Below are 13635 nucleotides of genomic sequence, written 5' to 3'. Positions count from 1 at the left end.
CAAGATCACTTGCTGGGTAATGCAGTTAGTAATTTACAGGGAAATGTATGCCCAGGGACTGCCAGCAGAGCACGCACTGTTGCCTTTCCATAAATTCTGTATTCTGTAAATAACTCCGTCACGTGTTATTTTTAGGCAGACATTGTAATTGTATCTGTCCTTTAATCAGTAACGACCATTTTAATAAGGTGACCTTTGAGAAGACACGTGACTCCATAAACATTTGTCAAACTTTCGGGAAGATGGCTGCTCAGAGAAATGGTATGGACAACAACTTTGATACGATAGTCATTGGAGCAGGAGTCCAGGGATCTTACACTGCTTATCATCTCGCTAGAAATAACAAGACGCTGTTAATAGATCAGGTATGAATGTTCAAGTGAAGTCATTCGCTGAGGTCTGAAATTTCATCCACATGACATTCAGCAACTTAAAGCAGTTGTTGGCCAATTACCAATGCAGGGGTTTATAAGTAACAGAGAAACCTATTGTTACTTCAATTTAAGCTGCGAATTCAAATGTTCACTTTTTTTTTCAACAGCAGCTGTCAGAAAGAGAATTGAACTTTTTTGTACTTCCTTATCTTCACTCTGAATAGAGAGTGAGAGGAGTTATTTTAACAAGGTTAGAAATCACACAACACCAGGTTATAGTCCAACAGGTTTAATTGGAAGCACACTAGCTTTCGGAGCGACGCTCCTTCATCAGGTGATTGAAAGCCCTTCATCAGGAAAGGGCTTTTGCCCAAAATGTCAATTTTCCTGCTCCTCTGATGCTGCCTGACCCGCTGTGCTTTTCCAGCACTACTCTAATCTCCAGCATCTGCAGTACCCACTTTTGCCTGTATTTTGTTGGTGGAATTCCATCAAGGTCACCATTGCTTTGGGAGTAGTAAATGTTATTTTCATTTTTAATGGACCTGTTCAGATGTCTTGCAACACACCTCTGGAACAGGCAGATTTTGAACTTCTGTTGGCCTGCTGACCCACAGAGGAAGGGACATGGGGGGGGGGGGGGGGAGCTGTACAATGATTGGGGGGAGCTGTATAATAGGAAGGGGTCAGATTCAGCTTCTATAATGTGGGGATGGAAGGTTCGTTAGATTTGTTCTGGTGGTTGTATCCTGTAATTCTGTTCACCATTCTCAAATGGTTAACCAGTGACTTCAGACTGTCACTTAATTGTCTTCGCTGTAAGGGTTTTTGTCATCACCAATAATATTTCTAGTTCTGATGACTGACCATCAAACGTACCACACGCCAACTCTCTGAAAGACCTGCTTATTCATAGTCCGTGTCTTTACTTGACATACATTTAAATTTGTCTTTTTCAAAGGCCAACTTTGGCTCACTGGTTCCTCACTTAGCTATTGTGAAAGAGGTTATGGATTTGGAGGGCCAGGTCTAATGTAGATTTTAGGGCCATGTACCATAGTAACGGTTTGTAAAGTCCAAAAGCACAAGATATTCACATTCACAAACAACAAGGGTTCAAAGGATAGATAGCAGTCACGCTGATATGGAAAAGGCAGTAAGGCAAAATCTGAACATTTGAAATCTCATCTGAATATACCAGAATTACTTAGAAGGGCAAGCCGTGAAAGGCGTCAAGTAAACATTTCAAAACAGTTTATCTTTACTTTGATTTTCACAGAAGACCATTTACCTGAAACATTTAGTCAAACACAAGTTGATAATTATTAATGTCAGCCCACAGTCAGTTATTGAATCAGTGCTCCTTCATGTCGGATATAACTGGGAAGAATCACTCAGGGTGACAAAGGCACATAATTTACACTGAATGGAGGACTTTGATGTTCAGGATCAATGGTTGATCAGTAACACTATTGTTGACTGAACTGGCTGAGTCCTAAAGGACAAATGTGCCCAACTGGGCTGGTAGGCAGTGGTAAAGAAATCCAACATGAGGGAAAATCTAATTGACCTTGTCCTTACCAAATTCCCTGTTACAGTATTGGTGGGAGTGATCACTACAATATTCTTATGGGGACAAACGGTTGAACATTGCCAGAAATTGGCTAATTGTTGTATTTGTCCAGTTCCCTTTTTTTTGGGAAGGGAAGGCGCTACCCTCTGTGAGACCACAGAGCTTTCTCAAGCTATCCTCAGAACTCAGCTCATTAACTATGGTGCCCCACTCGTCAAATGCTAACTTGACAAACGTTTCCGCTGGTTATACCAGGCAGATCGGACAAATTTAATTCATCATGAATTTGATATTTTCATTGCAAGCATGGGCCCCAGCTCAGGGACACCACTGGTTCCTAATGGCCTCAATGCTGCTGCTTCTATCTGTCATCAGATATGCCACTGCTAGAGTCTTTTAAGCTGACACCGCTGGCAGCTTCCTCTCTGTCTGTCTGTGCAAAACCACACAGCTAAACCCAGTACAAAAATATACCTCCTTGGCAACCTAACCCCACATCAATGTGGCACCACTAGGGTTTTCCAAATAGAGATTCCAACCAATTATGCACAATCTACAAACCTGTCTTTAAAAATACATGGATAGTTTAAGGACTTGCTTATGTTTGGCTTTTCAAATCCTTCTTTCAGCTGGGATTGACATCAATATTTTAAACCCTTTGTGGAAATAACTCAGCTCTACCAAGAAATTCAGGAAGGCGTCACCCATTGCTTATGTTTACTCACTTCCACCTTGAGCATCTTGATGTAAACAAGTACCTTTGAATGGTAATTATCTTAGGGATGTTTTCCACTTCCTCAAGATCAGGATTTTCATTTTAAATGTAAAAATGTAATTTTCAAAAACTGCAAGTTATATTTCTGAAACAAATATTCATAACAGACTCCACTTAAGTACTTAAGTGTATTTCCCATCTTCATAAGAAGGATTGCGTTGTCTGCTGCTTCTGCCTTGTTAGAGGGGACTTCAGACACCCCCCCGTGTAAATCTGCTGTAAATAGGTACAGAGGGTTTGTAGCCATTTATTTTTATTTCTCCCGTTTTACAGAACACTTTCAATAGTAGTTTCTGTTAAGTTTCTTTGTCATTTCTCTGAAAGCTTAGTTTCATCTATTAAAATTTAATGTATATCTAACTCAAAATAGTCAAATGTTGTGTGCTAATTCACCAGAAACTGACAGACATTGATGTGTTACAAAGCTCAGGTCAGGCAGAAACATTCGTAAGAGGAGAAGAATGTAAAAAGAATTGCCCATCGAAATGTTCGAGAAAACATCAAGGCATCTAAGTAAAATTTGATTGGGTTTTGTGATTGTCAGTGAGTTAAGTTTAAACTTATTGATCAGAGTTTTTTTTAGGCAGTATTTGCACATTTGCAATATTGCAAGGCACAAATTGAAGAAGCCTGATCAGGAGGTCAGCATTCATCAGATCCAGACGACCTGACAATGACTGAAGGAAATTGTTTTATGGGCTCTGGGCCAATATGGTCTCAGTTACAGGGCTGCATGGTGTCTGTGAAACCTGTACCTTAGGGCCAGCACCGCCGGTGGTAATGAAGGGTCACCTCTGCCTCAATGCTTCATTTTATGCTGCATTCCAGATTTGGAACTAACTGCAGTGCTGAAAATGTGTTGCTGGAAAAGCGCAACAGGTCAGGCAGCATCCAAGGAGCAGGAGAATCGATGTTTCGGGCATGAGCCCTTTTTCAGGAATCAAGGCATCTAAATAAAATTTGATTGGGTTTTGTGATTGTCAGCGAGGTAAGTTTAAACTTATTGATCTGAGTTTTTTTTTAGGCAGTATTTGATTCCTGAAGAAGGGCTTATGCCCGAAACGTTGATTCTCCTGTTCCCTGGATGCTGCCTGACCTGCTGCGCTTTTCCAGCAACACATTTTCAGCTCTGATCTCCAGCATCTGCAGTCCTCACTTTCTCCTCGAAGAACTAACTGCAGTGTCAACCTGTGTGCTAATTGCACATTTATCAGTAATCATTTATCAGCATAGGTCAGCATAGCTATCCCTTTAATCTTCTTTAACATTGAACAGTCATAATACAATTCTATGTGACTGCATTGTTGCCTTCCCCAAAATTAAGGCCAATTATTCAGATGATAATTTATCGGGAGGTAAATGACAGAGGGTAGGTCGTGTTAAAGGGAACATTCCCTTTTTGGTGGGATGTGACAAGTGCTGCTCCCTTAATGCAGCTGTACTGAGGCCAGGGTGGTATTAAAGCATTGAGAGGTGTATACCCATATGGCATTTACAAATGACAGTACATTCATAGGCACAGTAGATTGTGTAGATGGGAACAGTGTGTTAGAAAGGGGCATACAGTCCAAGATTTTGGAGGTCAGTGTGAGAAGTGCAAGGTCATAGAATAATAGAATCTCCAGAACAGAAAATGTCCTTCAGCCTATTAAGCCTGTACCGTCAGTAATATACCACTATTTAAACCAGTCTCAATTTCCTGCAGTAGGTCCATAGCCTTGAATGTTCTAACATTTCAGGCGCTCATCCAAGTACTTTTAAAGGTTGTGAGGCTTCCTGTGTACCCCCTGCCCCACCCAGCGTTGCATTCCAGACCCCCATCACCCTCTAGGAGAAAAAGCTTTTTCTCCAATCCCCTCTGAACCTCTTGCCTTTCCCTTGAAAATAGTGCCCCCTCGTTATTGACCTTTCAGCAAAGGGGAGCAGCTGCTTTCCTTGCTGCCTGTCCATACCCCTCATTGTCATATATACCTCAATTTGTTCTCCCATCAGCCATCTCTACTGCAAAGAAAAGAACTCAAACTTAACCAGCCTCTCTTCATAGCTGAAATACTCTATCTCAGATAAGATCCTGGTGCATCTCCTGTGCACAACATCCTTCCTATAGTGTGGTGACTGGCAATACCTGTACACAGCTGCAAAGTTCTGCACAGTCCCAGCAATGACCTCCCTGCTCTTAGAATGCATACAGTTTGGAAGTAGGTAATTCGGCCCATCAAGTCCATACTGACCCTCCAAAGAGCATCCAATGCCAGACCCACTGATCCCTCTACCCCTGCATTTCCCATGGCCAGCCCACCCAGCCAGTACATCCCTGGACACTACGGGCAATCTAGCATTGCGAATCCACCTAACCTGCACATCTTGGAGTGTGGGAGGAAACCGGAGCACCCGGAAGAAACCCATGCAGACACAGAGAGATTGTGCAAGCTCCACACAGTCACCTGAGAGTGGGCTAGAACCCATATCCCTGGGACTGGGAGGCTAACTACTGAGCCACATGCCACTCCTATGATCCACTTTGGATTCAAATCAGGTCAATCAAAACATTTTCTTCATGGAAAGAGATAGCAAGTAGCTGTAACTTGCACTCCTTTTGAGTGAAGGATAAAGTGACAGGTTTCTCTTCCTGGCCCACAGTTCCAAAAGAAGGAATGTATGTAGATTATGGCTCCAAGGCACACCTTTGAATATAGTAGATAATTGACAATGCTGTTGAGCTGATCTTTGGAAGACAGGGAAATGTAATGAAACAATGTGTATGGGCTGTAGTCAGATTAAAAAGTAAAAGAAATACTGGTTTTCTGTCCGATTTAATTTTCAAGTGGGTTTCAATTTTGACAGCCTTTGCTTCTACCTGGGTAAAATGCTGCAAGATTCAATGAGACATTTGCTTCTGTAACTTTCTGGCTTTCAGCTAGACTCTCTCCAAAATATTTGTAGTGCCTGCTGAAGATTCTGTACTGACACCTGGTAACAGAATATTTTTTGTCTATCAGCAAGTCTGTTCTGGCAACAAGTTGAGATAGAGCCTCAGATGCAGCAGGTACAAGAGGGAGAGGGAAAGAAGTGAGGTGCTCTCACTCGTCCAGAATGACATTGTCCCCATTCTTCCCATGAGGGTGCATATGGAGACTGGTCTTCGCTAGTGAGGGTGATTAGACAGTTGTGTCACCACTTCAGAATTAACAACCTTACATCACCCACAGTGAATTGCTGCTGTGAGAACAGCACCATATACTGCAATAAAGGTCACGACAGCCTTCAGCCTTTATATCTCTGGCTCATTCCAGATTATCACAGGGGATTAAGTATTAACTCATGTCTGTATTGAATAGCTGCTGTCGGGTTTGCAAAAGCTACTTTCCCCATAAGCTCACCAAAGGTGCATGAACGTTTTAAACTCTTATCACTTTTAAAGAGAGGTTGATTAGAGTGCAGAACATACATGTCCCTGTGAAAATGAGGGATAGAAATGGCAAGATTAGGGAACCATGGATGACAGGTGAAATTGTGAAATGAGCGAAGAGAAAAAAGGAAGCATATGCAAGGTCCAGGTGACTGAAAACAGACAAAGCTTTGGAAGAAGATCTGGAAAGTAGGACCAATCCGAAACAAGGAATTAAGAGGACTAAAAGGGGTCATGAAATATCTTTAGCCAACAGGGTTAAGGAAAATCCCAAAGCCTTTATTCGTATCTAAGGAGCAAGAGGGTAACTAGAGAAAGGATTGGCCCACTCAAGGACAAAGGAGGAAAGTTATGTGTGGAGTTAGAGAAAATGGGTGACATTCTTAATGAGTACATTGCGTCGATATTCAGCGAGGAGAGGGACATGACGAATGTTGAGGTTGGGTAAAGATGTTTGATTACTCTAAGTCAAGTCGGCATAAGGAGGGAGGGTGGGCATTCTAACAGCCATTAAAGTGGACAAGTCCCCAGGACCAGATGGGATCTATCCCAGGTTACTGAGGGAAGCGAGGGAGGAAATAGCTGGGGCCTTAACAGATATCTTTGCAGCATCTTTGAACACATGTGAGGTCCCGGAGGATTGCTAATGTTATCCCCTTGTCTAAGAAGGGTAGCAAGGATAATCCAGATAATTATTGACCTGTGAACCTGACATCAATGGTAGGGAAGCTCCTGGAGAAGATACTAAGGGATAAGATCTATTTGCATTTGGAAGAAAATGGGCTTATCAGTGATAGCATTTTGTTTTGCAAGGAAGGTCATGTCTTACCAAGTTAATAGAATTCTTTGAGGAAGTGATAAAGTTGATTGATGAGGGAAGGGCTGTAGATGTCATGTGCATGGGCTTCATTAAGGCACTTGATAAGGTTCCCCATGGTAGGCTAATGAAGAAATTGAAGTCACATGGGGTCCAGGGTGTGCTAGCTAGATGGATAGAGAACTAGCTGGGTAGCAGGAGACAGAGAGTAGTAATGGGAGTTTCTCAAATTGGAGACCTGTGACCAGTGGTGTTCCACAGAGATCCATGCTGGGACCACTGTTGTTTGTGATATACATAAATGATCTGGAGAAAGGTATAGATGGTCTGATTAGCAAGTTTGCAGATGACAGTAAGATGGTGGAGTAGCAGATAGTGAAGGGGACTGTCAGGGAATACAGCACAATGTAGATAGATTGGAGAGTTGGGCAGAGAAATGGCAGATAGAGTTCAATCCAGCAAATGCAAGGTGATGCATTTTGGAAGATCCAATTCAAGAGCGAACTATATGGTAAATGGAAAAGCCATGGGGAAAATGGCTTTTTTTTTTTAGAGAGATCTGGATATTTAGGTCCATTGTACCCTGAAGGTGACAACACAGGTCAGCTGAGTGGTCCAGAAGGCATACGGCATGCTTCAGTTCATTGGACGGGGTATTGAGTACAAGAGTTGGCAGGTCATGTTACAATTGTATAAGACTTTGGTTCGGCCACATTTGGAATACTGCGTACAGTTCTGGTTGCCACAATACCAGAAGGATGGGAATGCTTTGGAGAGGGTGCAGAGGAGGTTGCCTAGTATGAATGGTGCTAGCTATGAGGAGAGGCTGAGCAGATTAGGATTATTTTCATTAGAAAGACAGAGGTTGAGGGGGGACCTGATTGAGGTCTACAAAATCATAAGAGGTATCGACAGGGTGGCTAGCAAGACACTTTTTCCCAGAGTGGGAAACTCAGTTACTAGGGGTCATGAGTTCAAAGTGAGAGGGGAAAGGTTTAAGGGAAATATGCATCAATAGTTCTTTAAGCAGAGGGTGGTGAAAAATGTGGTGCTGGAAAAGTGCAGCAGGCCAGGCAGCATCCGAGGAGCAGGAGAATCAACGTTTCCTGAAGAAACAGAAATTACTGGAGAAATTCTGCACACCTGGCTGGATCTGTGGATCCTGAAGAAGGGCTTATGCCCGAAACGTCGATTCTCCTGCTCCTCGGATGCTGCTTGGCCTGCTGTGCTTTTCTAGCACCACACTTTTCAACTCTGGTCTCCAGCATCTGCAGTCCTCACTTTCTCCTAGTTGATCTGGAGTGTGTTGCCAGCAGAGGTGATAGAGGCATGCACGATAGCATCATTTAAGATGTATCTAGACAGATACATGAATGGGCAGGGAGCAGAAGGATACAGATCCTTGGAAAATAGGCGACAGGTTTAGATAGAGAATATGGATCAGCACAGGCTTGGAGGGCCCAAGGGCCTGTTCCTGTGCTATAATTTTCTTTGTTCTTTATTCTTTGTTCTAACTCTCCCAAGTCTAGGAAGCCATGTCCTGAATCAATGCCCCCCTCTCCAGGCTTTTTTCGATTTGTCATGTCAGTTGGCACAGCCACCAATGGCAGGTGAAGGGAGGGAGTTTGCAGCAAAGGCCATTGTAAAGAGGATAGAATATTTTGCACTGGAAGTATATGGAGTTTGAGGGATGAAGGCGTAAAACCGTGAAGGGAGTTAAGCATAAGGAAGAGACATTTAAACCTGAGGCACTGGGAGAGTGGGGGTGGGGGTCAATGAGGATAGGAGAGTTGGGTGAATGAGATCTGTGCTGAGATTTTGAAGCTGTAGGGAACTTGCTGAGAGGAGTAGAGCGAAGGAGTGAACATCAAATTGGGTGGGTTGGTGGAGAGAGGTATGCCTTCCACCTTTCCACCACTACTGACTGTCAGCAGCGGGCATGGTGGTGGACACCCTCCCATCCTTAGGCCAGTTGAGGACCTCATGGTCACTAAGGGTTGGGGAGTGGCAGATGATCACAATGTGGGAAGACCAATGGGTCTGCCCTTTCAGGCTCCATATGGATCTCTCCTGATCAGCTATGCTGTGGCTTAAGGAGGGCAATTGTAGCTGCAAGATATACCCATCACCAATCCTGCCAGCAGGACTGCTCCTCATCCCAACTTCCTGAGACATATTTGACTGTTGCAGGGAATCCCACAAATGTAGCTGTAGTTATTACTGGGCAAGTCAGACCCCTGACTGAAATCTGTCTTGATAGATCATATTTTATTTTGTTTTTATTTAACATTGTGATCTTTCACAGAAACACAAGCATGCAATGATGCAGATTTATTTTGAACAATTAAGCAGAAGTTTATTCCTAAACATTTATTAAAAGCAATGAAAAAAAAAGAAAAAAGTTAAACTATTTACATATTACACAAGTTGAAAGATTTTTAAGCATAAAGGAAAATACAATCCCATCTATCCCAACACCATCACATTACAGTACTTAAAGACCAGAGAGAGTTCCCTTCTCTGTCATATTTAGTTTTGACTTATTGGTTTCTTCAGTTCCAGTCTTGTGACTTTGATAGCCTTTTTCTTAATTAGCCCCACAGTGATCCTGAATCTTCTCAGCAACAAGTAATACCTTCAGGATTCTAACCAAACATGTCTGGTCTAGAAAAAAGTGAGGACTACAGATGCTGGAGATCAGAGTCGAGAGTGTGGTGCTGGCAAAGCACAGCAGGTCAGGCAGCATCTGAGAATCAGGAGAATTGATATTTCAGGCATAAGCCCTTCATCAGGAATGGATCTAAAATTTTGACTCTGCTTTTTCTCCACAGATCCAGCCAGATGTGCAGAATTTCTCCAATAATTTTAGTTTTCATATCAGATTTCCAGCATCTGCAGTTCTTTTTTTCATGTTGTATTCTGGTTTGGGCAGTTTGCTTCATCAATTCTCCTTTCTCCATGCTGTATCTAGGGCCTGTTTAAGCTGTGGTAATAGGATAGATTACTGGTGAGGTGAAATATGTCTTGCATAACAATTGCATGATAGTAATAGGAACCGTTTACATTTCCTTGCTAGGCATAATCACCTAGGAGCTGTTAAACACTCATCTGCTCCTGTCAGGAACACATAGAGCTGTTCACTGCCTCCACTCAGAGGAGGAGGGTCATTACCAGATTGGGTGGAGCTTAATGCAACATTAACACCTTCAAAACCACTAACCTATATCCCATCTCTTCCTAAATTTCTTCTCCAAAGGTAACCATGATAAATTTACGTATATCACTACTTTTTTTTAATTTCAAAAATATACTTTATTCATAAAATTATTTGGATCTCTATACAATTGGTCATGCCATCCTTGTGCATACATTACATTGCTTTACCTCCAGGCATCGGAATTTATTTTTCCTATATACAAGTCTGTACGTTTATGATCCAGCTCTTCTGCTGAGGCGTCAGTGGAGCCCAAATGACTGCATGCGCCCCCTGTTCTTCGTTAGGCAGGCAGATGTTACACAGTGGTCTTTCCCCACCGCGCCTTGGCGGCAGCTGCCCCAAGCTTCAGCGCGTCCCTCATCACGTAGTCCTGGACCTTGGAATGTGCCAGTCTGCAACACTCAGTCGGGGTCAACTCCTTCAGCTGGAAGATCAACAGAGACCGTCCTTCACCGAGTTGATGATCCTCCAGGCACAGTTGATGTTCGTCTCGGTGTGCGTCCCGGGGAACAGACCGTAGATACTTTTATGTTACCACTACCCATCTCTGACACACTGACACTAACTCTTAGCATCTGTTGTCTTTGGCTTGCTTACTCTTTGCATTAGCTCGACTCATGTCTCTTTAGGAGTAAGTGAGGACTGAAGATGCTGGAGATCAGAGTCGAGAGTGTGGTGCTGGAAAAGCACAGCAGATCAGGCAGCATCTGAAGAGCAGGAGAATCGACGTTTCAGGCATAAGCCCTTCATTCCTGATGAAGGGCTTATGCCTGAAACGTTGATTCTCCTGTCAAAACTCTGGCCGACAAGCAGATCCAATGACCAGCTAGAATTCTCCCTGAGAAAACCAGGGAGATGATTGCACTGCTGGACCAGACCTGCTGGGTCACTGAGAGATATTCAAATGACAATGACTCTCCGAGTACTGCACAGCTTTGCTCTGCAGAACAGAACCACAATTTGGCAAGAACATGTAGCATGACAAGGGAGTAAACACTGATGTCAGAGGATGGCTAGAAACAAGAGGGCTCCAGCAGTTGCCTGCAGTCAAAATGTTTTGCAGTGTCTTAATGATCATTAATGCTACAATCTCCATGGCCCTACGTTAGCTGTCACTTCCCCAAGACAATTCACAAATCGACTGTGTCTTCCCAGAGGTAGCATTACAACTCCTGACATTATGGCCACCAGCTCCTTCTGCACACAAACATTCAAAAAGATTCATACTATTCCCCTTCTCCAGGTCTGCTGCTGCTGGTTTCAGTACAGGAGCTAGAAAAGATAATTTCATATTCAAATTGATCTAAAATGCTGTCGATCAAACAATCCCATAGCAACATTCTCATTGAAAATCATACAAATTTCAGAGTATTGATTTGATATTAATTTGCTGCTGCGTCTTGTGGTTACAAAATGCAAAGTGTTTCTCCACAGTGAAAAGGGGGAAAGCAAGAGGTGGCCTGTTGGGCAGTTCAAAAGAAATATTTGATCTTGGGAGCGGACCTTTTGTGTAGACTTACACCACGTGTGCTCTGCCTGAAGGCAGGTCCTTGCCTCACCGTTTGCTGATGCTTCGTCCTGAACTGGTTTCTTGGCCACTTTGTTGCCAATAGTGATTTCCCATTGCTGCCTCTTCTCAGTGACCAGCAGGAGGAGGCAGGTCTCAAGTCTACTACCGCTGGAATAGTGTTTGAATCAACATTGTTATTCTGAACCATCTCACCACCTAACCAATTGAGCTGTCTCCCGTTGTGCAGAGTATGTGGTGAAGAAAATAATGATGGTCAATATTGTATTTCACAGTGACTTACATGTCAGATTGGTGGCTTCAGAATGAATTGCAATATACATCCAGCCAGCTATTTTAATTTGCTTTGTGCTTGTCTCTATTTTTCTACAAATATCCAGAAACATTCACACACATGGGAAATGGCAGCAGTTTATGAATACCATTTTTAATCTGTTACCTTTTGTTTTAAGGAAGGGTCCATAGCGTTTATCCTTTTTTGTTATTTTCTCTACCCACCATGAACAATTCAAAACCAATGTCAGTGCTGGGAGGTAGTTACCCATTTCCTGGCATCTGTCAGTGCCAATCCATTGTCAATTGTTAGAGTTCAATGGGTCTGTCTCAAAGTTGCTCATTATCCCTTTTGGCAGATGTCTCCCAACAGCACAGCTAAAACTCAAACCCATCATTTGCAAATTATTAGCTCTACTCCATGTTCTTGCCAAATGCAAACATGTGAGTTTTGTGAATTCATTGTAACCTACTGATTACCTAAAACAAAACTAAACAACACCTGTCATCTTACATTATATATTATAATATTATTTTAAATATAATATGATTATAATATGATTTTAAAAATTGTAACAATAAGTAATTATAAAATTTCCCCTCAAAAGTTATTAACGTTATCAATGTTTGTCATACTAAATAGTGGCAGTCATGTTTTTGTTTTATTTTACATGAAGACACCAGCATTTGTTTAAACCTAATTTGATCACTCTAAACACCCTGTGATTCTAGCAACCTCTGTGGGAACAAAACAGAGTTAACATTTCAAATCATCAGAAGTTTTCATCAGAAGCATATTAACTTTGTTTTCTTTCTACAGATACTGACAGACCTGCTGAGTTTCTCCTGCAAGTTTTGTTTTTCTTGCAGACTCCAACATCTGCAGTTCTTTGTTTTATGTGCGCATCATGAGTTTTGCTTCAGTTCCTCAATACAGCTCAATGGTATGTGCTACAATTCCTCATTTAGACAGCCTATAGGAGCAGGAATTTAAGCACAATTCCAGAATCATCTCATATGATTTGAGGGTGGTTAATTCCATGAAAAGTTTCATTTGTTTAGAACAGTAAGAGTGAAATTGGACCATGCATGCAGTAGTGAAGCAATGGTAGAATTTTCATCGCTTCAGTTTCTCTTTTCCATCAACTTGGGAAAATATTGCCAAACATTTATATTTAACACAAGTAAATAGACCCAATTTCACCCCATCACTTCAGGGAATATTACTATCAATGCTTCTGACAAACCCTCTATCTAGATATCTGATTTAAAAGTAATTCTTAGATGTATTTCAGTGAATTTTCAGAAGCCATTATGTCCTTTAGAGATTTGTCAGAAAGCACAAGCCAATAACAATGTTTCATCGTAGCTCTATGTGTCAGGGGTGTCAAGCCTAAATCATTTTATGTCTCTGGATCATTTTGATCCAGTCACATGGGGACCAGTACAAACTTCAATCAATGCCTACATTTTTATGGTGGCTAGCAGAGAGCAGCACTCTGTTTATTGATGTTGGTGTTTCACCACTTTTCAAAAAAAAGTTTAAGATGAATGATGTATTTCCTAAGGTTCATTTACTTTTAACATCTTTAATCACCCACAAAAGCTACCTTTATGAATTGCTGAACATTTAACAGCTCACGTTCGCACAGTTAAAGGTTGTGAAAAT

General features: G+C 42.0%; 1 protein-coding gene across 2 annotated transcripts in view; it reads left to right on the top strand.

Moving 5' to 3' along the window:
* The first annotated feature begins 227 nt into the window (after nucleotides 1-227).
* pipox (pipecolic acid oxidase) overlaps nucleotides 228-13635 on the top strand; it is a 57995-nt gene continuing 44587 nt past the window's right edge. The window contains exons 1-2 of one of the 2 annotated variants that reach the window (XM_087977361.1): nucleotides 309-365; nucleotides 10025-10204. Coding sequence is in view for 1 of the 2 variants with exons in the window: in XM_043718456.2 (XP_043574391.2) it covers nucleotides 243-365 (123 nt within the window). In the remaining variant the exon portion in view is untranslated. Of the gene's footprint in view, nucleotides 366-10024; nucleotides 10205-13635 lie in introns of both variants that reach the window. The other variant, XM_043718456.2, reaches the window with a different exon arrangement.

This window comes from Chiloscyllium plagiosum, unplaced genomic scaffold, assembly GCF_037043375.1.
Source record: "Chiloscyllium plagiosum isolate Xiang-an unplaced genomic scaffold, Cpla_swu_hap1 HiC_scaffold_31, whole genome shotgun sequence".
In the NCBI taxonomy this organism is placed as follows: Eukaryota; Metazoa; Chordata; class Chondrichthyes; order Orectolobiformes; family Hemiscylliidae; genus Chiloscyllium; species Chiloscyllium plagiosum.
This window is presented reverse-complemented; position numbering and strand designations above follow the sequence as displayed.